This window comes from Poecilia reticulata, chromosome 9 (assembly GCF_904066995.2).
Source record: "Poecilia reticulata chromosome 9, P_reticulata-male-v2, whole genome shotgun sequence".
Lineage (NCBI taxonomy): Eukaryota > Metazoa > Chordata > Actinopteri > Cyprinodontiformes > Poeciliidae > Poecilia > Poecilia reticulata.
Window position 1 is genome coordinate 1043147 of NC_088838.1, and position 27290 is coordinate 1070436.

The 27290-nt window shown below is 39.2% G+C and overlaps 1 protein-coding gene across 3 annotated transcripts in view; it reads left to right on the forward strand.

Annotated features, from left to right (window-relative positions):
• The window catches only part of dhfr (dihydrofolate reductase), a 33611-nt gene extending 7033 nt beyond the window's left edge, over positions 1 to 26578 (forward strand). The window contains exons 4-6 of one of the 3 annotated variants that reach the window (XM_081611176.1): positions 20744 to 20867; positions 21064 to 21179; positions 25683 to 26071. In XM_081611176.1, the coding sequence (XP_081467302.1) occupies positions 20744 to 20867; positions 21064 to 21179; positions 25683 to 25887 (445 nt within the window). In that variant the 3' untranslated portion in view covers positions 25888 to 26071. The other 2 variants (XM_008419290.3, XM_008419291.3) reach the window with 2 other exon arrangements.
• The last annotated feature ends 712 nt before the right edge of the window (positions 26579 to 27290 follow it).

Below are 27290 nucleotides of genomic sequence, written 5' to 3' on the forward strand. Positions count from 1 at the left end.
TAGCTCCTCAGCTTGATTTTAAATTGGGCAAAGGTTAATTCCTCATCACTCTATGTAACGTAAACAGAGAATGGCTTGAACTCATCGGGCAATCCTTTTAAAATCATTGCAGTCAACAGGCCATCGCTTAAAACTTCTCCTGTATTACGCAACGCTGTAATTGCAGTTTCTGCTCGTATAATATAATCAGTGACGTTCTCATTGACGGCTTTCTGAAGAGACGTCAGTTCCGTATACAAACTGATCACTCGTGGCTTACTGGAACCAGCGTAGTGATCTTGGATTAATTCTGCATACGCCTCTTTGTTCTTGGTGGCGTCTTCTTCCGCGTCATCGGGTTCGTCCTTCAATAATATGGTGCTCTTCAGCTCAAGCAGACGTAAGTAGGCCAAGAACTTGGTTTCCCATAGCTCATACTTTTTCTCATCTCCGTCAAAACATAATCGATTCCATCGGCCGCCAAACTCCTTCCTGGGCCCATAACCTGTAGACGCTGCCATTTGTAAAGGGCTGGAAATGCCGAGGAGAGACGGAGGAAAGCAATCAAAGGAGCCTCCGGATGCGTTTGGCCTGAGTGCAGTGCTCACCAGAGCGACCTGTGGCCTTTTTTTTTTCCCAAAATATTTTTATTGAGATTTTTAATTTTGTAAATGCAATCATGTAACTATCTGAACATGTTTCCTTTGTGGTTATTACATGACTGTAATTATTCTTCTCAACTCAGAGAAGTGAGAACAAGGACAGAAAAAAAGAAGACATAGGAGAGAAAACAAAACAAATCAAACAAAAACAGCTTCTCAAAAACAGGGGTATTCAAGCAGATTGCAAACTGGTTACATGTAAATACACATCTATACAACATGGCACACTGCAGGTTCCGGTAAATCAAAACTCGAACAGTCCTTCTGACAAGTCTAAGTTCTTAATAAAATTAATGAAAGGCCCCCAAATCCTCTCAAAGAGATGCTGTTTGGATTTCCTAATATATGTTATTCTTTCTAGTGGTAAATTAGATGCCATCTGTTTTAGCCACTGCATGGCACTAGGTTTGCTGATATTTTTCCAAGCCATAGCAATACATTTTTTTGCAACTAGTGAGCTTATATCTATAAAGGTACATTCCACTTTACTAAAGTTATGCTTCTCAGGGTATAAAGCCAACAAGAACAATTTGGGATCTAGTGAAATTTGTTTTAAGAGAATTTTTTCAATTGTATCTTTCACCTCTGCCCAAAATGCATTGATTTGTCTGCATTCCCACATAGAGTGTATTAAAGTCCCTTTAGAATTACACTTTACACAAAAGTCTGGTATGTTGTTATTGTATTTATTTAAATGCACGGGTGTAACATAAACGCGCATTAGCCATTTGAATTGTAGAATTCTAAGACGGCTGTTTATGGACATTGTATGAGTTTTAACACAAGCCCTTTCCCAAACCTGTTCACTGATATTTGATGATAAGTCTAAATTCCAGTTTATAAGCTTATTTTTTGAATTCTCTAATGAGTTAGAGATCAGCATATTGTAAAAGTCTGAAATTATGCCCTTTCTTGTTTTAATCCGAGTCATTAATTTTTCAAGAAGTGTAAGGGGAGGCTTGTTAAGATTATTGTAGTTTGCTTTAACAAAGCTTCTCAGTTGGAGGAATTTAAAATAATGCTTTTTATCTATCTTGAATTTGGTTTGTAACTCTCCAAATGACAAAAATACTTCAGAATTTGATGAGTAAAGGTCGCCAATACTTTTTAAGCCTTGCGATGCCCAAAGTTTGAATGTTCCATCTGCCCTACCTGGAGCAAACAGCTGATAACCCCATATTGGACTAAACTGGGACATGCCGTTTGGCTCCGCGAGGTATTTTCTAACATCCTGCCAGATTTTAATCATGTTTTTCAGAATAGGATTTGCAGCATGTTTCTGTAACTTCTTTAAATTGTCAGAGTATAAGAATAATGGAAGATCCAAACTTAAGTTATGGGACTCCATTTCTACCCAGTGAGGATTATCTTTATCCGCAAAATAGAACATGATAGTTCTTAGTTGTGTGGCCCAATAATAAAGTTTGAAGTTGGGGCATTTTAACCCCCCTCTATCAAATGGCAAATAAAGCAAAGAGAGGCGTAGCCTTGACCTTCCATTGTTCCACATAAAGCCCAAAATAGTTTTTTTCAGCCAAGTGAATAATTCGGGAGGAGGCGGCAGAGGGATGCTTCGAAAGAGGTATAATAGCTTTGGTAGTATACTCATTTTCAGGACATTAACTCTTCCCAATATGGAAATAGGCAGGGATGTCCAGTTGCTAATTGAGGCAGTTATTGTTTTCATTAGGCGTTCGTAATTGGATTTGACCACTTGCTGTAGTACTGGGTAAATCTGAACACCCAAGTATTCAAAATGTTCCACTACTTTAAATTGTTTAACTTCTCTGATGGGATTAGTCCTTTCAACTACATTTAATACCAAAATAGAAGATTTTGCATTATTTATTTTGTAACCTGAGATTCTCCCAAATTCCTGGATCACTTCCATCACCACTGGAATTGACTTTTTCAGATCTGATAGAAATAAAATTACATCGTCAGCAAATAAAGAGATTTTGTGCTCTGTGGGGCCCATTGTTATCCCGGAGATTTGTGGATGTAGGCGAACGGCTGATGCCAATGGCTCAATTGCCAGAGTGAATAGTAAAGGAGAGAGAGGGCATCCCTGACGACAACCTTTCCTAATTTGAATCGCCCTTGAAAATATTTTGTTTGATACTATTTCTGCAGTTGGATTATTATATAATATTTTAACCCATTTAATAAAGTTACTTCCACAATTTAACCTTTCCAATATGTTAAAAAGATAGGGCCATTCGACCCTATCAAAAGCCTTCTCCGCGTCCAGTGAGAGAAGAGCTGAATCATTAGCGTTTTTTTTACACCAAGTAATATTCAGGACCCTTCGAATATTGTGGTATCCTTGCCTCCCAACTATAAACCCATTTTGATCTTTATTTATTATGTCTGGTAGAATTCTTTGCAACCGTATTGCTAGTAGTTTACAGATGATTTTGAGATCAGAATTGAGTAAACTAATGGGTCTCAGGTTTTCACACTTATTTGGGGGCTTACCCGGTTTTGGCAGCAGAATAATTAGAGCCTGATTCAAAGAGGGAGGCAGGGTGCCTTTTTTAAATGACTCCATAAACATATCTAGAAGGGGTGAGAGCAATTTATCCTTAAATTTTTTATACAGGTCGATGGGGATTCCATCCGGTCCAGCTTGTTTGCCAGATCTCATTCCTTCAATGGCCCGTGCTAATTCTTCTTTATTTATTTCTATGTTTAAGTCTACTCTACAATCATCTGCAATGACAGGGATATGTAGTCGACTCAAAAACTTATCTGATTCCACTTGGTCTAGATTTCCTTGGGTATCGTATAGTTTCTGATAATACTCTTTAAAAGCATTATTAATATCTCTTGGATCTATTAGAGTTTTATCCTGTGTTTCAATTGATGTGATTGATGTTGTTCCTTCAAGCTTTTTAATCTGCCAAGCTAGAAGTTTTCCAGCTTTGTCCCCTTGTTCGTAAAAGTTTTGTTTCAATCTTAAGAGGCTGGATGCTGCTCTGAAACTGGACATTTTGTCATATTCTGCTCTTAGGATCAACAGTTGTTTTTTTTTAACTCAGTATCATTTGTTTGATACTGAGTTAAAAAACCCTCTCTTGTATGTCCTTAATTTTATTTTCCAGATGCTGCCTTTTAGTCTTGGCTTCCTTTGACTTCTTGCCTGTATAGCTTATAATATGACCTCTAATAAATGCTTTAAAGGCATCCCATCTGGTGCATGCTGTAGTTTGATTTGTGTTCAATTGAAAGAACTCATCAATTTGTAGCCCAATATATTTAACAAAATCCTCATCCTGCAACCATTTATGCTGAAAGCGCCATCTAGGGGGGTCTCTGGTGAGATTTTCATCACAGTAGCTCAGACAACATGGCGCGTGATCTGAGATCACTATGCTGTCATACATACAGTTTTGAATTTTAGATATTAGTTCTGTTGAGATTAAAAAATAGTCTATTCGGGAGTAGGTCTGAAATGTTGCTGAATAACATGAGTAGGTTCTAGTTTGTTGATGAAGTTCCCTAAAGATGTCTACCAGTCTAAGAGCTTTCATAAACATCTGTATAGTTGTTCTACAATTACTATGTGTCAGATCTGACCCTGTGGATCTATCCATTTCTGGAATAAGGGTGCAATTAAAATCCCCTGCGATCACCAAGCGCCCCTGTAGTGATGAACAAGTCTCGAAAAAACCCCGGGTCATTAACCATAGACCATAGACATTAACCAGGTTAATTTTTTCCAATAGTAAGGAGCCCTGGATTATCAAATATCTACCCTTCTTATCTTTGATAACATTGTTTACAAGAAATGGGACAGATTCATGTACAAGAGTCATAACTCCTCTTGCTCTAGAAGAAAATGCTGAAGTGAATACACTACCCCGCCACGTCCTCCTGACCCGCCCCTCATCCTCTTCCATAAGATGTGTCTCCTGCAGAAATACAATTCTGGAATCCAAATCATGCAATCTATTAATGACTTGTTTAACCTTCTTTAGGCGTTGTAGGCCCCTGCAGTTCCATGTAATCATTTTAAGATTTAAAGCTTTCGACATGTATAATTAACCAAATTACCGGAAATTGAGAGAAAAAAACAGTATACCCCATACGAACATGAACATGTGAGAAGCTTAAACATCAAAATAAAACGTACAACATATCCCCTAAACCCGAACTTCCACACCACGACCGACCTCCTAGGGTCTCCCTCCCCCCTCTGTACACCTCCCGTTATCGCGTGTGACCGACCCACATGCAGTGAGGAGCAGTCTAACCACTCAATAACCAAAACTAAAGTTTTTTTCTACCGATGCTGTTCACTATGTATAACATTTTAACCTTCCACATGTTTGCACACGGGTTTGAACTTATTGTTCACATCGACCAGCATGTGCTTATTCTTGGCATGTCTAAGCAGAACTAAATGTGTCCATAATAGTCCATTTCTGTTCCACTATCCATAAAATTAACCGAACTAGGCGACAGTAAGGCCAAACAAATTCACAAAATGTTAATTTAAGAACCGTATGGGTGTTCAGCCCTTTGTTACCTCCCCGTCGGTTTTCTTCTGGAGCTTCTTTAGAAACTCGCGTGCATCCGCCGCTGTTTTAAAAGCATGAGTTCGGTCCTGATGAGTTACCAGCAGCTTGGTTGGGTGAGCCACCCCGTGGCGCAATCCCAGTTTGCGCAACTCCGTTCGTATCGGGTCGAACTGCTTCCGAAGCTAGAGCAGACCCGCCGCGGCGTCTGGGTAGAATCGGACTTGCTGATTCTGGTAGCTAATGTCAGAATTAGCCTTTGATGCAAGGGCAATAAGCTGTTTATCCTTGTAGCTGAGAAATCTCATTATTAAAGTGCGGGGCGTGGCGGTGTTGTCCCTCCGGGGTCCAATTCGATGCGCTCTTTCCACGGTCACCGCTCCAACACCGAGGGTCTCCGGCAGCCACTTTTCCAGGAACTCGCATGCATTTTGTCCTTCAGCTCCCTCCGGCAGGTTGACCAGCCTCAGGTTGTTTTGTCTCGACCTGGACTCCACATCCATAACTTTATCTTCCAGGCCTTTCTTCCTGGCCTCTAGCGTTTCCACCTTAGCACGTAACGTTTCTATCTCATTCTCCGCATCAGAAATGCGTGTTTCTGCTTCTGTAATTCGCTGAGCACAGTCAGTTATCTCTTTGCGTACACTGTCAATGGAGTCCAGAACTTCGTCAAATCTAGAGGAGAAATCCTTTTGGATTGAATTAACCACAGACAGTATTTGGTCCACCTTGCTGCTTTGAGACTTCGGGCTCTCTTCTCTGTCTGCGGCAGCCATTGGAGCTGAGCATGAGCTAGCATTAGCTTTCAGCATTTCACCTCAAAGATGATAATCCGTCAGTTTATGTTGTTTTGCTTTTTCACTTACTTCTTGGGACGCTTTTGCTGCTTTAGGCATTATTCCAATCACCCGTGCACACTGGCCGCTTAGTTCGTTTTGAAAGGAAGGTATTTTAGGTAGACTTTTTTGACAAGAACAGCAGAGCGGTGAGAGCACGTCCTTTCACCGCCATAACCGGAAGTTCACCTGTGGCCTTTTATTAGAAAACGGTGTCACCTGCGCAAAGCTCCGCCCACAACAGGAAGTTAGCATTAAAACAATATTCAACACCTTACTATGCTCCTCACAGTGGAAACTGACAGGTTAAATGTCTGAGACAACTTTTTGTACCTTTCCCCTAAACAACTATGTTGAACAATCTTTGTTTTCAGATCATTTGAGAGCTGTTTTGAGGAGCCCATGACACCGCTCTTCAGAGGAGATTCAAATAGGAGAACAACTTGGATTTGGCCACATTAAATACATTTTCTCATGATTGGCTACACCTGGCTATGAAGTTCAAAGCTTAATGAGGTTACCAAACCAATTTTGTGCTTCAGTAAGTCGGTGAAAAGTAGAAGTATTCAAATCAATAAAATGATAAGGGTACCCAAATTTTTACACCTGTCAAATTTTGTTTTGATGCATATTGCATATTTTCTGTTAGTACAATAAACCTCATTTCAATACTGAAATATTACTGTGTCATCAGTTATTAGATATATCAAACTGTTTTGGAATTATGAAAACGACAGAACGCTTTTTGTAAGAAACAAACAAAGCAACTCGCCTCACTCCACGTGTTATTTATAAAAGCTTTCTTACCGTGAGTTCGGTCTTGTTGGACCGCCGCGGTGTCACCTGTTGTTTTCCGCCGGGACATTGCTTAATATCAAAACGATACTAAAAAAGTAACTCTGCGAAATAGTACTTTTTCCACCATTTCACACAACGCATGGACATTTTCGTTCATGTTGGGTGTAGCAGTTAGCACTCATTAGCACCAGTGCAAATCTTCCTCTGGAGTTTAATGGCGGCTGCTTGACCAACTATGAAAGCGCATTACTGCCACCAACTGGACTGGAGTGTAAATGAAAGTTGACAGAAAAAAATACATTCTAAAAGTTATTTTTTCAAAAGTTACGTGACAGTATATTTTATTTTTATTATAATTAATTGCTAAAATGTTTTTAAATGTGTAGATGTTTACTTACTCAATTCTACTTTGAGCTGTCTCCTTTTTAGTTTATACAGAATATGATTCATCTGTGAGTTATATTTAGTGATTAACTAACAAAACGTTTAAAAAAAGAATACAAATGTTTATACTCTATCAGAAGGTATCACACACTTTCAACCGTTTTGTTCTTCAATTTAAACTCGAGAGTTAAGCAACTGAATACTGAAAAATCATCTGTAGTTTCTTAAGTCCTGTATTGCGATGTGGAATGGTGCCACTACCACTCCAATATAGTGTGACTCTGGGTCCAATATAGTGTGACTCTGGGTCTTTAAAGCAATCAGTCATTAACATTTAGTTTGAATATTATTCACAAAAATATTTTCTGTACAATGAACCACTATGGAACAGGTTTTTTTATTATTATTTTTGATTAAGCTGTGCAATGATAAATCTTCAAATGGGAGGAATGTCAAACTAAGGTCACGTTTAACAAAAGCCTATTGTATATAATCATGCATATTCTGCTTTTATATCATCAATTCAACCAAAACTAAGTTAAGTTTTTCAGTGCTCCTAACACACAATTAAAATATATTTTAATGGATAAGATAGATTATTATTTTAATATTCTTTCTCCAAACATGCTTCTTCATGGCATACTTCTATCACTGAACAAAACCTACAGACGTCTCAAAATGTGTTAAACTGTTTGACCCATTGCACTGCAACACCAACATGTATTTATATCTCCGTTTGAAGGAGTACATGTTGGAATACAGGCTTTTTTGAGCCAGTATTCCAGTATTTGTGATTAAATACTGAGAATGTTTAGTCACAGAGATTAGGAGACAATTTCAGAAGAGTCAACAACAACTTAGTATGCCATGAATACTAAGCCTGTAATACTATAATGACCAAAATTTTACATGTGCAAATGATTGGAACTTTGTCATGATGACACAACTGATGCTTAATGTAAAGCTCAGTGTTTTCACGTTGGCGGAAACACTTCTCCTGGAAATGTGTACAGCAGTCTGCATTCCATCACACAATCTTGACAGACATGCAATGTTGACAATATATCATCAGATTTACCCTGAAAATTGTACGTTGATATGCACACTTAAGTGTTAAGGTTACATCCCTAAGTTGAGCTAAGTGTGTTCAGTGCGGGATGGTGAAAGTCACACTAAATTTGTTCCATTTGTGTAACTTTGTAACATTAGAACATTTTCAGTATTAATGTCTGTTTTATACTTAAATCTCATTATTTCTCAATTAATAACACTGAGGAGTTTTGTCCAGGTCCTGGAACTAGTAAACAGGTGAACAGAAGGTAAAATGGGTTAGCTACAACAGGAATGAGAGTCAAAAGGCCAGTGCTCAACATAGGGCTGTATAAATAAATCGATTCGGCGATATATATCGATATTTTCCGCCCTTGGAAAGTGTCAATTTTTCATTCGCGAGTATCGATCCGTTAAACCATAGGGGTCCATAGACTTATAGCTCTTTTTAACATCTAGTTTGTTGCGTAGCAGCAAGGCTCCGCCTTCCTCAGTCTCACTTTTAACTTAAGCTTAAAGTGCACTTTATAAACTACACACCAGTTTTTAAATTGTGTTAATAGGCCAAGTATAACCGGAGTTATGCTAAAATTAGTAAACCATATTTTTCCAATTGTCAGAGAAACGTCAAAAGCGCCGCCGTTCCCGGCTTTTCCGGTTATGTGAGAGGGAATGAGCTTCCAAACGTACAAAACAAAACGAAACATTAGATTCCTGTGTTTTTGGAAATGTAAAATCTTCAATAAATAGATGGGCTGTATTTTGTTGCTGAGAAACGAAGTAAAGTTGCGCAAGTAACCGTGAAAGAGAAGCGGAACGGAGAAGCGGAAAGGAATAGCAGCGCGAACGGAGCAGCTGCAAAAGCAGTGAGATCGCAAAATTGATGCAAATTTCGACTGGTAGCATTCACTTCGTAATTAGTTTTTAGCTTAGCGGTTTCTATTCGGTATATAAAGGATTACCTGAAGAATGAACATTGGTTGATAACATCCGAAGCGGGGGCGAAGCGGCGCAGCGGCGCTGTGTTTAGAGCAGGGAGAGGAAGAGGAAAAACCCGCAGCCGGAATCCGCGGCGCAGTGAGGATTTCCATGGTAACAATGGCTGATCGATCATTCTTATTAGCAACAGACACAGAGTATCAGAGACTGAGAGAACGATGAGATCCTGGCAGTCTGAAAGGCAGCTACTCAGAGATCCAAGAAGGGGAATAGCGGCACTGCGTAGCTGCAGGGAGTCGATCCCTACGGGGTGAGACGGAGCCACGATTTTAGCAGTTAGAAGAAAGCAGCTCACAGCCACGGCTAACTCCGGGAGCCAAGGTGGAAAAGCCTTTTCCCCCATAGTCTAAAAGACTGCATTTGTGGCTGCATTTTTACTCCAAAATGCAGCCACAGTGCCCAAAAGAAAAAACATAAATGCAATCATTTGCATATTGAGAGTCTACAGAGGTGATAATCTCCCCACTCTGCTCCTGGATTACCGTTTAAAATTTTGAGTTTTATGTCAAATCCACATGAATTAAATGACAGAAACTAATTCTCTCACTGCATCTTTGATTCATTTTGTCCAGCTGCAGACTGTTAGACTGTCCAATCAGATTCAGGTATTGTGTAATTGGTGCTTTTAATCAGTTTTCAGTTAACTAAATTCAAGTCTATGGAACACAAAATGTCACTAAAATCACTCTGTCCTTCTAAAATCTTTCAGAAAATTGTAAAAATGCACTGTATCGGATTGTATTGTATCGAATCGGGCAACAAATATCGTGATACATATCGTATCTTGACCAGAATATCGTATCGTATCATGAAATTATTGTATCACTAGACCCCTAGCTCAACAGTTGATTTGCATTTGCATGGCGAAACCATCCATCCATCCATCCATTTTCTTCCGCTTATCCGGGGTCGGGTCGTGGGGGCAGCAGCTCCAGAAGGGAGGCCCAGACTTCCCTCTCCCCAGCCACTTCTTCCAGGTCCTCCGGGGGAATCCCAAGGCGATCCTTACCAGATGCCCGAGCCACCTCAACTGGCTCCTCTCGACGTGGAGGAGCAGCAGCTCTACTTTGAGTCCCTCCCGGATGACCGAGCTTCTCACCCTATCTCTAAGGGAGAGCCCAGCCACCCTGCGGAGGAAACCCATTTCAGCCGCTTGTACCTGGGATTTCGTTCTTTCGGTCATGACCCAAAGCTCATGACCATAGATGAGGGTGGGAACGTAGATCGACCGGTAAATCGAGAGTTTCACTTCTTGGCTCAGCTCTCTCTTCACCGCGACGGACCGGTACAGCGCCCGCTTCACAGTAGACGCTGCCCCAATCCACCTGTCGATCTCTTGCTCCTTTCTTCCCTCATTCGTGAACAAGATCCCCAGATACTTAAACTCCTCCATTTGAGGCAGGACGACCCCCCTGACCCAGAGAGTTACAAGAAATAAACCTGACATCAGTCTTCACCTGTTCTCCTTTCTGGTTTTATTGAAATTAGTATAATTTTTATATCTTCACACTCTGAAACTCCACCTGACTCTCCTATGTCTTCCCTGACCTGCTCCTCTCATAATAAAATAGTTTAGTTTATTTAAAAATTAAAAACAGTTAATACATATTTCAATAAACTAAATGAAGACCTCACCAGAGCTTCTTCACCTTTCTTCATCATTCTACCACTGCTGTTCTCCTAATTATCTAAATATTATAATATAAGTACATATTAAGTGGTCAGTATGATCAGGTTTTGCTCACTTTAAATAATAAAAAGGCTCATTTCCCTGCTGTTTCATTCTAAATCATTGTGACTAGACTAGCTAACTTTTAAACAGCAGTAAAATTTTGAACATGTGACGATTCCAGAATTAAAACGGCTTAACCAAAAAGATTTAGTTCTATATATAAAAGTAAACTGACAAGATGTTATAAACGAGCGATATTCATGGCAACATTCCTGACAGACAGTTTACCTCATTCAAACTCCGTCTGCTGCTGCCTTTACTCTGAGCCGTTCGGAGGGGGGAGGGGGAGGCAGCGCTCTGCTGAATGTGATGTGCGCCTTCAAAATAAAAGCATGCGAGTGGAAGATTTAAAAATTCTTCGCAACTGCGGTGAAATTATTGGGGGAGACGAATGTGACTGTCTCCAATATTGGGGGGGACATGTCCCCCTCGTCCCCCCCCGCTTCCTACGCCTATGCTACCACTCTTAAAAACCGTCTGCCCCAAACCCAAATGCCTGCTGGTCCTTCTCCAGGCCCCTGCACTTATAGAAAGTGGACTGACTCAGATTACTTCCTGTCTAAATTTTGAAAATAAATAAGAAAAATAATAAAACAAAAATAAATAAATAAAATCAACAATTATCAACCTACAAATAAACTCTGTAAATAATACAAAAAATAGAAAATTAAGAATAAAGTAACAAAATTCAAATGGATAAAGAAATAAAGAAAAGTAGTTCCAACAACCTTTATTCCGCCTTTTCTCGCTCTGTATGTCGGTATTACGCACGACCCGTTGCCATGGCAACCGACAAACAACAGCTCAACGAGCAGATAGAGCAGAGATTACCGATCAGAGGAATCAACACCAAAAAACAAACATTTCCCACACAAAAAAGTAGCAAAAATACTAAAACAGAACATCCAGTCTGTTACATTATTCTGTCAGGCTTAATGTCTATATTGTGATTATTAATAAGTTTTCGCCTGAGCACAGCAGCGGTTGATTAGCTGATTTAAACAGCTGCTCTACTGATGACGTGGTGGGCGACTTTTAGTGCTAACAGAACTTTTAAACACAACTTTTAAAACTTTAAAAACTTTTAAATTTTTAAACACTTTTAAATCGACTTTTAGTGCTAACGGAACCAAAACACACTGAACTGCGCAGCCATGTTAAGCTTATCAAAGTCAATAGCGGGATAGCAACAGTTAGGCTAGAACATGGGTATTCAAGAAAACTGTGAGGAGGTCCAGTTCAAAGAAATTTCCTCAAGCAGAGGTCCGCAATATCGTCTATTTGCAGTATGACGATATCGGAATACATGGTGTTAAAAATAATAATAATACAGGTTAAAATAATTTCAAAGAAGTTTATTAGCACTGAAACACAGGATAACATTGTGTGGCTGCAGTTTAAATATAACTAAATTTTTAGTAACTAAAAATAACTAAATTATGTATTCAAAAATAAAGAAAGTGCTTAATAAAAAATAGCAGCTTCAGTTTCCTTTTGATTGAACAATCTCAATATTTCTGCTCAACAAAACAACTCTCAAAACACCTGAACTATTTCTCTTACAGATTTCTCTTACATCTGTCTTCCCCCAATTTCCTTGCTCAGTGTGAGAATTGAGCTTTGACTTGCCCTGCCAACATTTTAAATCTGAGCTTGAAGGAGGTCAGGGCCATTCTCATGCACATGTGCAGATGCTCATTGGTGAGCTTGGAACGATATTTTGTTTTTATTATGTTCATTGTAGAGAACGCTGCCTCACAGCTGTATGTGGAGCCAAACATGGTCAAGATAAACAGGGCCACTTTTTTCAGATCTGGGAAAAGCTGTCTCAGAAACCATCTGGAGCCAGAATGTGGCAGATTAGGTTCTTGCAAACTGCTCTTTCAGGGCCACATCTGCCTGTAGGTCAATCATTTGCATCTGGAGAGGCCCAGTGTTTGCCCACTTGAAGTGATGTGTGACATCATTTGTGAATGCTCTGACATCAGTGATGAGAAATGGATTCTGTATGAAGAGGGTGAGCTCCTCTCCAATGCTGAAGCTATCAAAGCGTTCGCTGAAGTTTTCAATCAACTTGTCAACAAAGTCAACAAAAGAGGAGACATCTCTATGACCCTGCACCTGTTCTTTCACTTTTGGGAAGTGTGTGTAGTCTCCTTGCAGATCTTCTTTATACACCTGAAGTTTTCGTTGAAATGAGCGGACAGCTGTTATCAGATCACAAATGGAATTGTTCTTTCCCTGCAGCTGCAAATTAAGCCCATTCAGGTGTGACATGATATCAGCCAAAAAAGCTACGATACCCATGTTTTTCTCGTCATTTAGAAAGACAGAAAAGTTGGCTGCTTTCTGACTTTCCAGTTGTTCCAAGAAAGCTGTTACTTCATGTCTAATTGACCAAAATCGCTCTAGCACCCTGCCTTTGCTGAGCCATCTAACATTGTTGTGTAGCAAAAGATCATCAGAGTTTGCATCAACCTCTTTGAGAAATTCCCTGAGCATGCGATGCTGACAAGAAGATGCCCTGAAAAAGTTTATGATTTTCATCATTGTCTTCATCACCTCAGCATAATAATTCGACAGGGTGGAGCAAAGGACAGCCTGATGAATAATGCACTGGTAAGAGATCAGGTCAGCGTTGTCTTCTTTCAACCTTGCCACAGCTCCCTTTTCTCTCCCTATCATGGCAGGGGATCTATCAGTGGTTATTGATATCACTTGTTTTGGCTCTATTCCTCGCTTTGCTAGCATTTCCTTAATGGCCAGGTAGATGTCTTCTCCTTTGGTAGTGGTTTGCAGGGGAGTCACACCTAACAGGTCTTCACAGAACTGATTTTTCTCCCTGTTTAAGAATCTTATGTAAACCAATAGCTGAGCATTGTCAGACACATCAGTAGATTCATCCACAGCCAGGCCAACACACGGTGCCTTACAAATAGCTTCTTCCATCTGGGACAGTGAATCTTGAGCTACTATCTCACTTCTCCTTGTGGCTGTGCAGGCTGACAGGGGTATTTTCTCTATTTTGTCACAAAGCTCATCTTTTTCTTTACCATCAAGTAACGCCTCTGCTATTTCAGTCATGCACTCTTTGACAATACTTGCATCTGTAAAGGGCTTTTTGTGTTTCCCTAAAACCCAAGCAACACGGAGGGAACATTCATTAGCACGCTGTTGTGCGCTGAAAGTACGGCTTAATACCCTGGTGGACTGATCATATTGGGCAGTGAGACTTCGAATTTTCTGCGTCCTGAGTTCGGACTTAGGGGGGTATGATTGGTCAAATGCTTTGTGCTTAGTCTCATAGTGACGCTTGACATTGGCACTTTTAATAAGTGCCACGGTTTCGGAGCATATGAGGCACACTGGTTTCGTGCTCGCGGGTGGAAGAATGAACATGTATGCATCAGTCCATTCCGTGTTGAACGCTCGATTTTCGGCATCTACTTTTCTCTTTTTAGAAAGCGCCATAGTGTTTGCACCTCTTCTGACCGTAATTCACGCTCTGTCTTCCTGTATCACCTCCCTGCGTTTCTCGCTTCAATCGCTTTTCGCTCGTCTTTTCACCTCCTCCACCGCCAGGCACAGACATCCACTGCGTGGATGTCTGTGCCTGGCCACAAACCTCTGCTTCGGTTTGCTCATACAACTCGCTTTGAGTTCAGGCTGGCGATTTGATTCGCTAGTTGAACCACGTGGTTAGTATGACTCGCACGCGATTGGTTTGTAGCTTCCAATCCTTGCTCAGTGCAGTGCTGGTAAAAGCACTTGTGTCAGATAGGGAAAAAAATAAATGCTCCGGTTTAAAATTAATTCTCCCGTCAAAATTAACAAATATTTTAACAATTTATTCTGGGTCCGGATGGGATGGCATATGGGTCCGTATCCGGACCGAGGTCCGTTGGTTGCGGACCACGGGGCTAAAATAACTGACCCACTGCTCACTTGTTCAATCTTTTCTTTAAATTAAAACGTTTTCCTCACCTGTGAAATCTGAAGCCCATATTACCATTATTCATAGTTGAATTAACTGCTAAACATTACGTCCGTTGTTCTGATTCTTTGCGTGATTGTAGTATTTTCCTGACCACCGATATTCCTGACTCAATGACAGCAATGGCGCATATGTGACTTGCGATAAGTCACGTAACGTCCATCAATGGACCTTACCAAGCTCCGCCCAGAAACGCCCCTCGAAAGTCCCACGTGACTTCATGTCTCACATTAACCTCCTCGCAGAGCTTAGCTTTAATGGGATTTTTTGTTTCGACTGACTCTGCAGAGTATTTTTGAGTCGAATAGTTTAGCATTTCTGCAGGATTTTCACAAAATATCAGCCACGACAATGGACAAGGGAACCAACAAGTTCATGTCATCCTTTTTGGACGACATCAAGATGTTTTAGCCACACGATGCCTCTAACATTGTGCGAGTTGCAGCTAAATGCTACCAGTCGATGAGGAAAACAGCAGATTCTCAGACCCTCAGCATAAATATAGCCGTGGACAAGATCACTGATGGCTATTGTTCTTGCAAGGCTGGGTGAGTCGGACATTCATGGTTTTGAGGGTTCGAATGTGCCTAGGCCTGATACACGGTACTCGGTGCTAGCGTGGCTAACACGATTACAGGTTAGTAAAAAGCCTTTTCAGGTGAAATAAAATCTTTAATGTATGTCAGATACGGTACACATTGCATATTGATCTGTTCAGCTAATGTAAGACTGTAACAGACAGGCTTCAAGGTGTAGAAGTTGTATCGGTACTGCCATTATGCTGTACTTGGTTAAAAGGTTTTCATAATGGATGTGTTTATTATTGACTATATTTTTCATTCACTAAACACAAAGAAAGCAAAGCAATAATACTTACCCCAGCAGACACTTTGTTCTTATTGATCCTACGATGGTTGAGCAGCAAATGCGGTCGTGCACAAGCTTTAATCCAAGCAAGGCTTTCCGTTTCAGATTTTGAAAATCTGTGAATTTTAGTTCCACAAACACAATCAGGATACCTGACATCACCTGTACAGATACCCCACTGACGGTAGAGAACCATTTTTTTTCGAGTCATGACACAAAAACTTTCTGTCGGTCTGCTAGTCCACAATGTACATTAGCATGAGTTTGTGAGCCGGTAACCCACGTGATAGCTGCGCTGTGACGTAAAATGGGCATTAGCCAATGAAAGGCGGACCTTGTGGTAAGGTCCATGCTGCTGCCTCGCGCTCTGTCCTTCTCTCGCACTTCTCGTTACTTATTAGTGGGTGTCAGGTTACATTGTGTTGCATTCAATGTTGTCGGAAAAAAGATTTCTTGCGCTTAATGTCCGATTTTCCATAACTATTTATTGAATTCATTGTCGCTAGCTGGGGTGGCAACAGGGGTGGCAAGGCTCTCGTTTGGGGTGGCAGCTGCCACCCTAGTAGATCCGCCCCTGCAGGAGTGTTTGGTTCGGTAATTTTTTTACAGTCCCTAAGTGAGCCTTCGTGCGCTTTTGCCGGGAGCGGTGGAGAACAGCTGGCCGACATTATCGTTCATAAATCGGATTAACCTTGAGCTAAACACCGCTTACTTCGCGGAGCTCGAATATCAAATATCCAACTTGACACTAACTTCACTGCGGTCAAAAAGTTGCTCAACATGTTGCTCAGTGTGGCTCTGTCTTCCTTGTAATGTTTATGTATGTGTTCCTGATTGGTCGGAGCGTTAGTGGTTAACGAACCAGCGCTAACCTCATCATTCAGGTTCAGCCCGGTGAGGAGCTTTCGCGCTTGCCTTGTAATCACGCATCATTCTGGTAATATATTATTGTATTATTTTTAGTATTATTTTTCCGGTTACAGGATGCAGCAAAACATATCAAATGCTTTGTCTACTTAGTTTGTCTGAAGTAATACTGGAATACCATGACACTGAATTAAAACAATACTCTCTCCTTGGTGAAATATTTTTCACATTTCCTCTGAAGTGTACCTATTGTTTTATTGTGCTAATTTTCATTGGCATGTTGTTTGTAAACTTTGAATATATTGACAAATTTGTACAATTCGGTAATAGTATGCTGGTAATATACTCTTGAAAAATGTGGATATATTGAATACACAATGTAAATAAATTTTCAGCTGTAGAGTATGTTGTAATTGATCCTTCTGTGTTCTGGTAGTCTAATATGTTTGCAGTACTATAGTGTGTATGAAGCATATTACTTACAAAGTGGCAAAGAAAAAAGAGATATTGATAAGTAACTGAGAAGTGTACTTCATTAGCAATTACAGTAAACCAAAAGTGTAATTGAAGTACACTGTGATCACACTACTAATATATAAAATATGTAATGCTTATATACCTAAAATACATTCTAAATATTTTTTAAATGTAATTCAATCACAAAAATAGTACACTTACGACATACTAATCAAGCATGTTTATATTACATAAAAAGCAATATACTTAAAGTATACTAAGTGTAACTTAAGTTGTTTCAAAAAAGTACACTTGGTACACTTTAAAATGTGCTTTTATACAATTTAAATACTATTAAAATACACTAAGCGCAAAATTAGTTTCTCCAAAATAACATACTTCAAGTTAACTAAATGTGTTAGAAAAATAAAATTTGATTGACTAATCCTAAGCGAACTTGGATTAATCAATTTGATGCTTAAAATTTGATGTACTTAGTATAATTATTTTTCACCTTGGCTGTCCTAAAGTTAGACAGAGTGTCTGCCTCATGGACTAAAACTGGGAGCTGGTTCCTGATACTGTAACGTAAAGATCTACCTTCTATCCTACTTTTAGAAACTAGGAACCACCAACTTAGTAAAGTGTTTTATTATAATCTATGTAACGATCAAATAAGATGTAACTTTCAAGTAGCATGACAATAGAAATGTACTTACTACTGTGTTATTTTACCAAATTTAAACATATAAGGTATTTCCTAAACTGTAATTACTTCATAAGTAATTCTGTTGCGCTTTCATTAATAAAAAATATGGAACTTGTAAGATAAATGATTGAAACTAACCCAGTGCTGTTTTCTGGATCCCTGTAGCATGTTCAGGAATGGGGTTGCCTTCATGAAATGTAGCAATGATTTCCAAAAAGAATTATGAACGAGAAAAGCAGATTAGGAATGACCCTAAGCAGCATCAGCAACTTAGCTTGCTAATACATCTGGCTGGCTCAGTTTGTAATACTGAGGACATTGGTGTCACTATTTCTCTCTTTTTAGTCTCTTGTGTGTTTTGGCACCTATTAAACAGTTAGTGCAGTGATTTTGTTAAACAAACCTCACATTGTCACTAAAATAAGGAAGATAGAGCACATAACACCAGTTTGGCTCCCTGAAGCTCAGAGAATAGATTTTAAAATACTGTTAGTTTATAAATCACTGAACAGTTTAGCACCACAATACATTAAAGATCTGCTGTTGTATCAACCATCTAGACCCCTCAGATCTTCTGGTTCTGGTTCTGCTCTGCATCCCCAAAACCAGAACCAAACGAGGAGAAGCGGCATTCAGCTTCTATGCACCACGAATTTGAAACAAACTCCCAGAAAACTGAAAAACAGCTGAAACACTGACTTCCTTTAAATCTCAACTAAAAACCCACCTAGTTAGAGTTGTATTTGAAACGTAGTCAATTATAAATTTAATGATAGCACTTAACTTAATGTATGAAGCTGAAGTTGGTTTCCAATTCTAGCTTCCGATTCAGGAAATGGCTAAAGGGCGATTCCACCCAACTTTTCACTACTTCCCGCATCTTTAATCGACTAGTTTAAAAACTACCACACCTAGACTCTTCAAACCTGGACTGGATTATTCTGCTCTAATACCAGAATATTTAAAACCATGTTTGTGATTTGTGAAACCTTTTTCTGGTTTGTGAAACTTCAAAAAAGGGTGATTTCACTATTTTTTTTATCTTTGTCACACAAGATCTACTCTAATTCCAAAGCTAAGCTAAATTATTCTCAACTAATAGCAGAATATTTTTATCCATGTTTGGGATTTGTGAAATATTTATCTAATTTGTGAAACTTCACAAAATTTTAGATTACTATTCGCGCTAGTTCCATGCAGTTTTTTCAAATTAAAATTCAATTCTAATTTACAACCATTTTATTAATCCCAATGGGAAATTAAATGTTGGTGTAACTCATTAATTCTTCAAAGAGTTATTGTAGATCAGGGGTCTCAAACTCAATTTACCCCGGGGCCGCTGGAGGCAGAGTCTGGGTGAGGCTGGATCCCACAAAAAATATTTTAAAAATATCCTCAAATGTCATCAACATTTAATTATTTCTCCAATACATGAACTGCAGGCTTTGGCTTTGACAAAGACATGATGATGGAGTGACAAAATTTAGTTTATTCCACTTGGTGTCGCTCTTGTTCTATGTTTCATAAAAGTCTTCTAGCCAGCTAGCAACGTATGGAGAACGTCTTGCCGCGTGACATCATTGCTGCAACAGTGTGGCGGATGACGAGCAGCCCGGTAGCAGTCGCCTTTCTCTACATTTGATCGTGGCATTTGTTAATGGTAGAAATGGCGACTGCAGGAAAACTGGTACCGGATTGTTCCATCATCTGCCACACTATTGTTACAAGCGTAGTGTGCATGAATTCCTTCAGAGGTCCGCTCACCCTGTGGGCCGCACTAATATTATACTTTCATATCACGGTGGGGGCCATGAGACATCATCCTGCGGGCCACAATTGGCCCACGGGCCGCGAGAATGAGACCTCTGTTGCAGATGATGATGGTTGTTGGAAGGAAAGATCTTCTGCAGCGGTCTGTTAAGTTTCACAAATCAGGAAAAGGTTCGACAAATCACACGCATGGTTTTAAATGTTCTTCTATAAAATAATCTGGTCCAGGTTTGAAGTGTCTAGGTGTTGTAGTTTTGGAAATAGAAAAGTTCTAGTGTGACCAAGATCCAAAAAAGAGTCTGAAATTGCCCTTTATTGAAGTTTCACAAATCAGAAGAACATTTCACAAATTCCGAAAATAGTTCTAAATATTCTGCTATTGGTTTAAAATAATCCAATCCGGGTTTGTAGTGTCTTGGTGTTGTAGTTTTGGAATTAGAGAAGATCGTGTGTGACTGAGACCCAAAAACGGGTAAAAAAAAAAAAAAAAAATCCTTTGTTGAAATTTCACAAATCAGAAAGAGGTTTCACAAATTCAAAACATGGTTATAAATATTCTGCTATTAGAGCAGAATAATCTAGTCCAGGTTTGGTTTTGTAATTTTTAGTCAATTAAAGATGTGGAAGGTAGTGAAAAGTTGGGTGGAATCGTTGTTTAGCCATTTCCCGAATCGGAAGCTAGAATTGGAAACCAACTTCAGCTTTGTACTTAACGTAATGTTTTGATTGTTGATTCTATGTTGCATGACTTTGTGTTTTTGTGTTATGATGTAAAGCACTTTGAAATGCCTTGCTGCTGAAATGTGCTATACAAATACAATTTGATTGATTGATTGATTGATTGATTATGTTACTGAGTGGGAACCAGCTGCCTGAACCTAAAGAGCTGAAACAGGAACAGATGGAAAATTTTAAATGGTCGTAGTTCCATAGAAATGTCTAAATAATTAGAATAAAAAGAATGTGTGTATGTATGCGTGTAGGTATGCGTGTATGTGTGTGTGTATGTATGTACATGTGTATATATGTGTGTGTGTATGTACTTGATTGATTCAGTCTACCTTGATGCCAAGTGACCTGCAGTGTTAAAGCAAACCTTATCTGATCTCATTTGCTCTAGGGTGCCACCTGCAGGAGCACACTACCTGGCGGCAGACTTCAGCTCAGCTCTAACATTAGTTGACACAGAACTGGCAGAAGAAGCTGACCAGGTCTGGGTTATAGGAGGAAGCGCTCTATACAAGGTCATTATTTTTTTTTTTCTGCTTTTCTTAAATCCCACCCCAAGGTGGAACATTTGACCTGAGTAAACTACACATTTTTGCTTACTTTAATTGCCCTTCTGCTCACTGCTTCAGTTAATAAGTTTTTTATGAAGCAGTATCACATGAGCTGCAGCTGCCTACAACTCTCACTTTTTGTTTTGTTTTGGCTGCACAGGAGTTGATGGAAAGCCCGGGAACCACGAGGCTGTTTGTCACACAAATCCTGCAGCAGTTTGACTGTGACACATTCCTTCCTAAAATCTTTCCAGACAAATATCAACTGCTGCCAGAGTAAGGGCATAATAATCTCTGGTAAAACGTATTTAGGTGTGAAACGTCCCTTTAAATAATGCAGAGTTAAAGGTTAATTAAAGGTTATGGATTGTTTTCGGCTGATTTGTAGTTGGAATGGAGTCGAATGTCTAATGCACAATGTGTGTAATCCTGTGTGGAGCTGAGTGTGAACTAGGCAGAGGTTATAATTATGGGTGCAACAGAGTGAAATGAGACCAGAGGCTGTTAGCAGGGCAGACCCAAGCCTCCGTGTGGTTCTAAACAAAATCTGTTTTTGAGGCCCACTAATTCGGCTAATAATGTGGACTGCTGTAATCAACATTCAGACAATTGGATTATTCACGCACCTGCTATAAACATGCTGTTTTGAAGTAAAAAAAAGCTCAAATATACCAGACCAACCACGAGAATCAACCCATTTAAGGTTAAAACTCAGTTTCACACAAATGCAAACATTCTACCATAAATGTTTGGCTGTTGAACTGGACTGTTGAAGGTTGCTATGATGCAAATTTTATATTAGCAGCTCCACAAATCTTTTTGGTAAACATTACATTAGCAAATGACATGAAAACATACCTTCATCTTGGTTTTTTTTTCAGTTCTTCCTCTTTCCTTGTTCTGCCCTTGTTTTGCTAACTTAGGTTTGGATGTGCACTGCACATTGCCTGGCAGCTCATAAGCGTGACCTACCACTGCCACCGGGGGGCCTCCCAAGAACAACTTCTGTTCTCTTTTTGCATATATAATGAAGGGTTTCTACATGGTCAAATATACATTACTGTTAAAAAAATCACAACTTTATCATAAAAGTGTGTTTTTGTTAACATAATCATATAGAAATCATTACAAAAAAAAAAATCAATTCCACTTAGGGGCCCCCCCGGGTCCCTTAGCAGCCACTTGGTTTCCTTAAGCATGGGGCAGATAATATTGATGAAAGTGCCAAGGGTTTTTGTCCCAATTTGTAAAACTGGTCCAATATTAATAATCAATATTTATTTCCATCCTGTTCTCATTTGTGTCTGGAGAGGAAGTGGAAGGGGTCGGCCATGTGGTATTTGTTTAGTCATGTGCAGGGAATCATGGGCCCCCTGTTTGCCCCCCCCCCCCCCCCCCCAACGCCCCTGTTGTTAAAATTTTTTGAGTCTATTTGACCCATAAAAAGCTTCACAATTTTAAAGGCTTGCATCTGTCTTGCTTTCTTTGGTTCAATACTGATAATTAGCACAGTATTTACTGCTCATGAATTTAACATCCAACAGTCCACATCCTGTATGCAAGTAGGTTGTTTAATGTTTTCTATTAGTTTAGATACTGAAATGTCTCCCCATGAGCAACAGTCAAAAGCAACATGCAACTACACATAAAGCAATCCAGACTTCTAAAAATGCTATGTAGCTGCATTTTATTCAAGCTGCAGTACATAACTAATAAAAAATGTTTTCTCCAGATTTGTTAAAGCCGTCAAGATGTCGTAGCAGTTTGTTATGAGACAGATAATCTGTGAAAACAATCAATCTCCTCCATCTCCTTCCTGAATTACTAGTACTGGCTAAAGTAATCACCGTTCTGACCAAAACAACCAATCGGAACTAGCAGGATGCTGTTAGCGCTGTCAATTAGCCTCATTCACTCACTGCTAAACATGCTAATGGTGGAGAAACAACTTATCATTACAAGAAATCTGCCATCATTGGTAGCTATCTAACTAAACTGAGCCTTCACAGTTTGAATCTGGATAGCTCTGAGCTATGGTAGCTGCAGCACAGCACAAATTGAGGGGGAGGAAAAATGAGCAGCACCAAATGAGATTATGATTGACGGCACTAAAACTATCCTGCCATCGACTGGTTGTTTCTAGCACTGGGAGAAGGCAGAAGAAATACATTTTTCACAGATTACCTCTCTTACCATACTGTCACAGCATAATGACAGTTTTAAAAATATTTATATAAAAGTTACAAACTGCAGCTTTAATTTCACTCAGGAGAGAACGGGTCAAGAGGGATGTGGGTTAGAGCTGCTGCTGACTGACTCACCTGTTAGGTGTGGTAAAAGGTACAAAGGACAAGTTCAATATATGAATATGTTAATTTCCTTTCTTAATTCATTAAATGATTGTGAAATGGAGTCAAACAGTAGTCTGTAGCTAAGCTAACTATGCTAACTGGTTGATAATCTCACAGTCTACTCACCACTCTTGGAGAAAAACTGGGTTAGAAATTAATGTCAACGTCAAATAACACTTTATATAGCACTTTAAAACAGGTATAAAACGGCACCAAAGTGCTGTACAAGAACGACAACACAAATGACAAAACAGAGCACAAAACAATACATCAATTAAATGCCAAAGAGTAAAAATGAGTTTTAAGAAGCGATTTAAAATGATCCAGGCTGTGGGCAGATCTAATCTGGAAAGATAAGTTATTCCATAAAACAGGAGCAGCAAAAGAAAAAGCTCGATCTCCTTTCCTCTTAAGTCAAGTCCGAGGAACTGTAACTATGTAACTGTAACTATAACTGATTATTTGATCGTAATGTTCTGGACACAGACCGGAAATTTTAACACTCTTGCCTTTTTCTCTCTCTCCCTCTCTTTTTTTTGAAAACCTAATTTTATAACTTTTCTTAGCAGCACAGTAAGTATAGTATATCATATATCGTCACCATAATATTGATATCTTAGAAGCTTGTTTGGAGTTCATTAATAATAATTAGGACTTAGGAATATAATTAGGAATAATTAGGGTGAGTTCCAGCAGGACATGCAGGCTCTCCTTTGCCCCGTCTTCTCGTTGAGTAAAACAATTATTTGAATTTGCTGTATAAGAAGATGTCATTTTTGGGAAATCTTGAAATTATTATTATTTTATTTTTTTCCACCATTGCGCACCCGAGGTTTTCATAGTTCAGCGATATCTACTCACTCAGGGCCTTTTATTTTGGTTTCCAGACATGTTTTACAGCTTGTATTTCTTTGGACTTTCAATTCAGGTCAACTCCCAGAAGAGATGATTGATAAAATTCTTGGTTCCTTTGTTCCTTTTTACCAGTCTTCTGTTGGGAGTCTTGGTGTCATCTTTGACAGTTGTTTTAAGCAAGTGAGCTTTATTGTGAAATCAAGCTTTTTTCATCTGCACCTTGTAGCAAAGGTTAAATCAAGCTTCTGTCTTAAAGACTTTGAGAAGCTTATCTATGCCTTCATCACTACACGTTTACACTATTGCAACTCATTTTATGAAAATATGGACCAATCTTCTCTACAGCGTCTCCAAATTATTCAAAATTCTGCAGCTAGACATGAGCTAGCGAAGGCAGTGAAGTCGGGGAGTGTGTATCTGTAACCATGAGGATGTGCATGCAGTTTGACCGTGAATTCTGATAGTCTTCTCTCCCATGCAAACAGTTTCTAATAAAGGTGATATTATCTCAGAGCAAGTACTTGAGTCCAGCCATTCCACGGATGTCATTCGGAAGAGGGTAGGAGATGGGAAAGAGCACCTTGTTTACATATCCTCTAGGAGATTAGAGATAGCCAGCCAGTGGAGGCAGACACAGGGGAGCCAGCTGATATAAGAATATTCTTTAGCTCAGACAGATTTAAAATTTTCAGTCTGTCCTAAAGTCTCCTGGTGCATCTGTTAATTCCAATCATTCCTGTTAAAATGGCCTTTCCTGCCAGGCTGGATTTGCAAATTCTTCCAGATCAATTCCAACCTGCTGGTGAGCTCCAGTACCTGCAGCCAGGCTGCAAATCTCTGATTTGCTGTGGTCCCACAGCATTCAGGCACACACACTGATCAGACAGCTTGACAAGGGCCAAAACAGCTGCCGACGTCTTCTGAATTTGTCGATATGCCAGGTATCTGCCAGCAGAAATCCCGCTATAATGAAATAAATACAGATGCTCCACATCTTCCAGGTACAATGTGGACAGACAAAAGTTTTTGTGGACATCCCAAGAGTCCAAAATGTATCCTGTTAGGTGAGTTCCAGCAGGACATGCAGGCTCTCCTTTGCCCCGTCTTCTCGTTGAGAAAATTTGATCAATTGCATTGAGAGACCAGCTGACCATAATTCATCTAACTGAACTGTAGATGAATTAGATAAAATTAGGTTTTTGAAAATATTTTCAATCGTTTGTATTTGTTGACATTACAATGATTGCTGTAAAGTCAACAACATTACACAAGTGCTACATGTTTGTCCAGGAGGAGAGAAGGCTGCCAGTCGGTGATGCTATCTGTTGGCTTTCCTTGGATAGAAATTTATTAATCTACTTTGAATAATTAAGCTTCAATACATTCAAAACAGCGCAGCCAGGATTCTATTGAGAGTCCAGAAATCTGCCCATATTACACCGATTCTGCATGATCTTCACTGGCTTCCTGTCACCTACAGAATTCAGTACAAAATTGCTCTCATTACCCATCAATGTTTAAACAGAACTTCACCGGATTGTCTGAAGGACCTTCTCATTCCACATTCATCCAGCAGATCTCTACGATCACTAGACTGCAACTTCCTCCACCTTCCTCGATCCAGATTAAGGACCATGGGAGATCGGGCATTCGCTGTGGCTGCCCCCCGTCTCTGGAACTCTCTCCCGAATTATTTGAGAGCTCCACAACCACTGGTTGACTTCAAAAGAGGCTTAAAGACTTTTTTATTTAAGCAAGCCTACTCTGCCTCCACATGATTTTTATGTCGATTTTATCTACGATTTTAGTTGCACTGTGTAGCACTTTGAGATTTTTTCTAATGAAAAGTGCAGTACAAATTACATTGATTATTGTTATTATTAATTAATTGATGATAGGCTCAATTGGAATGAATTGAAGGGTTTTCTCTACTCTTGTGCATTACATCATATTTATTTTCTTCTTCAGATTTCCAGGAGTCCCAAAAGAGCTTCAAGAGGAGAATGGAATCCAATACAAATTTGAAGTGTATGAAAATATTTAACAAATGACGTAATATGAAAAAATAAGATAATGGGACAATGCACTGTAAATGTTCACGCATAATTTTGTTTTACTGATTTACTGTTTTATAAATGTGTTGGGACAGTTGGTAGCAGAAAGTCTGTCCTGGCTCCTGTAGGTTAAACAAGGAGTGTATGGTCATTGTTATGATCAATCTGATTAGCATCGCTTGGGAAGGTGAAAGCATTTCATCAAAGCTCCCATTTTCCTGCTCAGTGTTGTTGTATGTTGATTACCCGAGATAAATAAGTGTAATTATTATTGTAACTGAAGCTTCTCTATTAAAAACAAGTGCATATATTAGTTTCTCTCACTTCAATAACTTAGAAAAACTAATTGACCAAGCTGAAGCATAGCAAAGTTAGAAATGTTTGATTTTAAATAAAATGCTAATCTTTTAAATCATTAAGTCCTTATTGCTTGGAGTGTTTTCATGTTGGTTGTGGTGCTCCTGGTAATGTCAATGTTGGGAGGCAGGCCATACTCACTAAAGAAAAGGAACTATAGTCTTAGTGATTCATATGAGCAGTATCTTAGAAATTATCCATTATTTCAGGAGTTAACTTTTAATAACTAAGTTTTTAAGAAAATTAATAGAAAAGAGGTATTTGCTTGTGACGACATCATTCTGGATCTTTAAAACAGTCAAGTGACAACCATGAATGTCTGTTGGATAAAACAGAGGCTCATTTTTGTGAAATTGATTGAAAATTATTGCCTGGAGAAAAACAACAGCAGATCTGAGGGCTGTGTTTTAGTAGTGACAGTAAGAGCATGTCCACATGCACACGGGGAGGGAATTCAAGGGATTGGGACTGAATAGCTGTGAAGCCTAAATGAAACTAGAACTGCAAGCATTTATAATGGGTTCCTCGCCCGACCCAGCAGGTCCCAAGGTTTCTCACCTTTTGAAAAATTTTATCTTTCAATACAAAATAAAAGAAAAGTCAAGAACACCGCAAACAAATGTATGCAGAAGAACCATAATAAGTTCTTATAATATGACACATCCAGACAGCACTGCATGTATTCAAATCATAATATGACCTAATAAACTGCATGCAGCCAAATACGATGACTATGTCTTTCAATCTTACACAACTGAGATTCTCATATT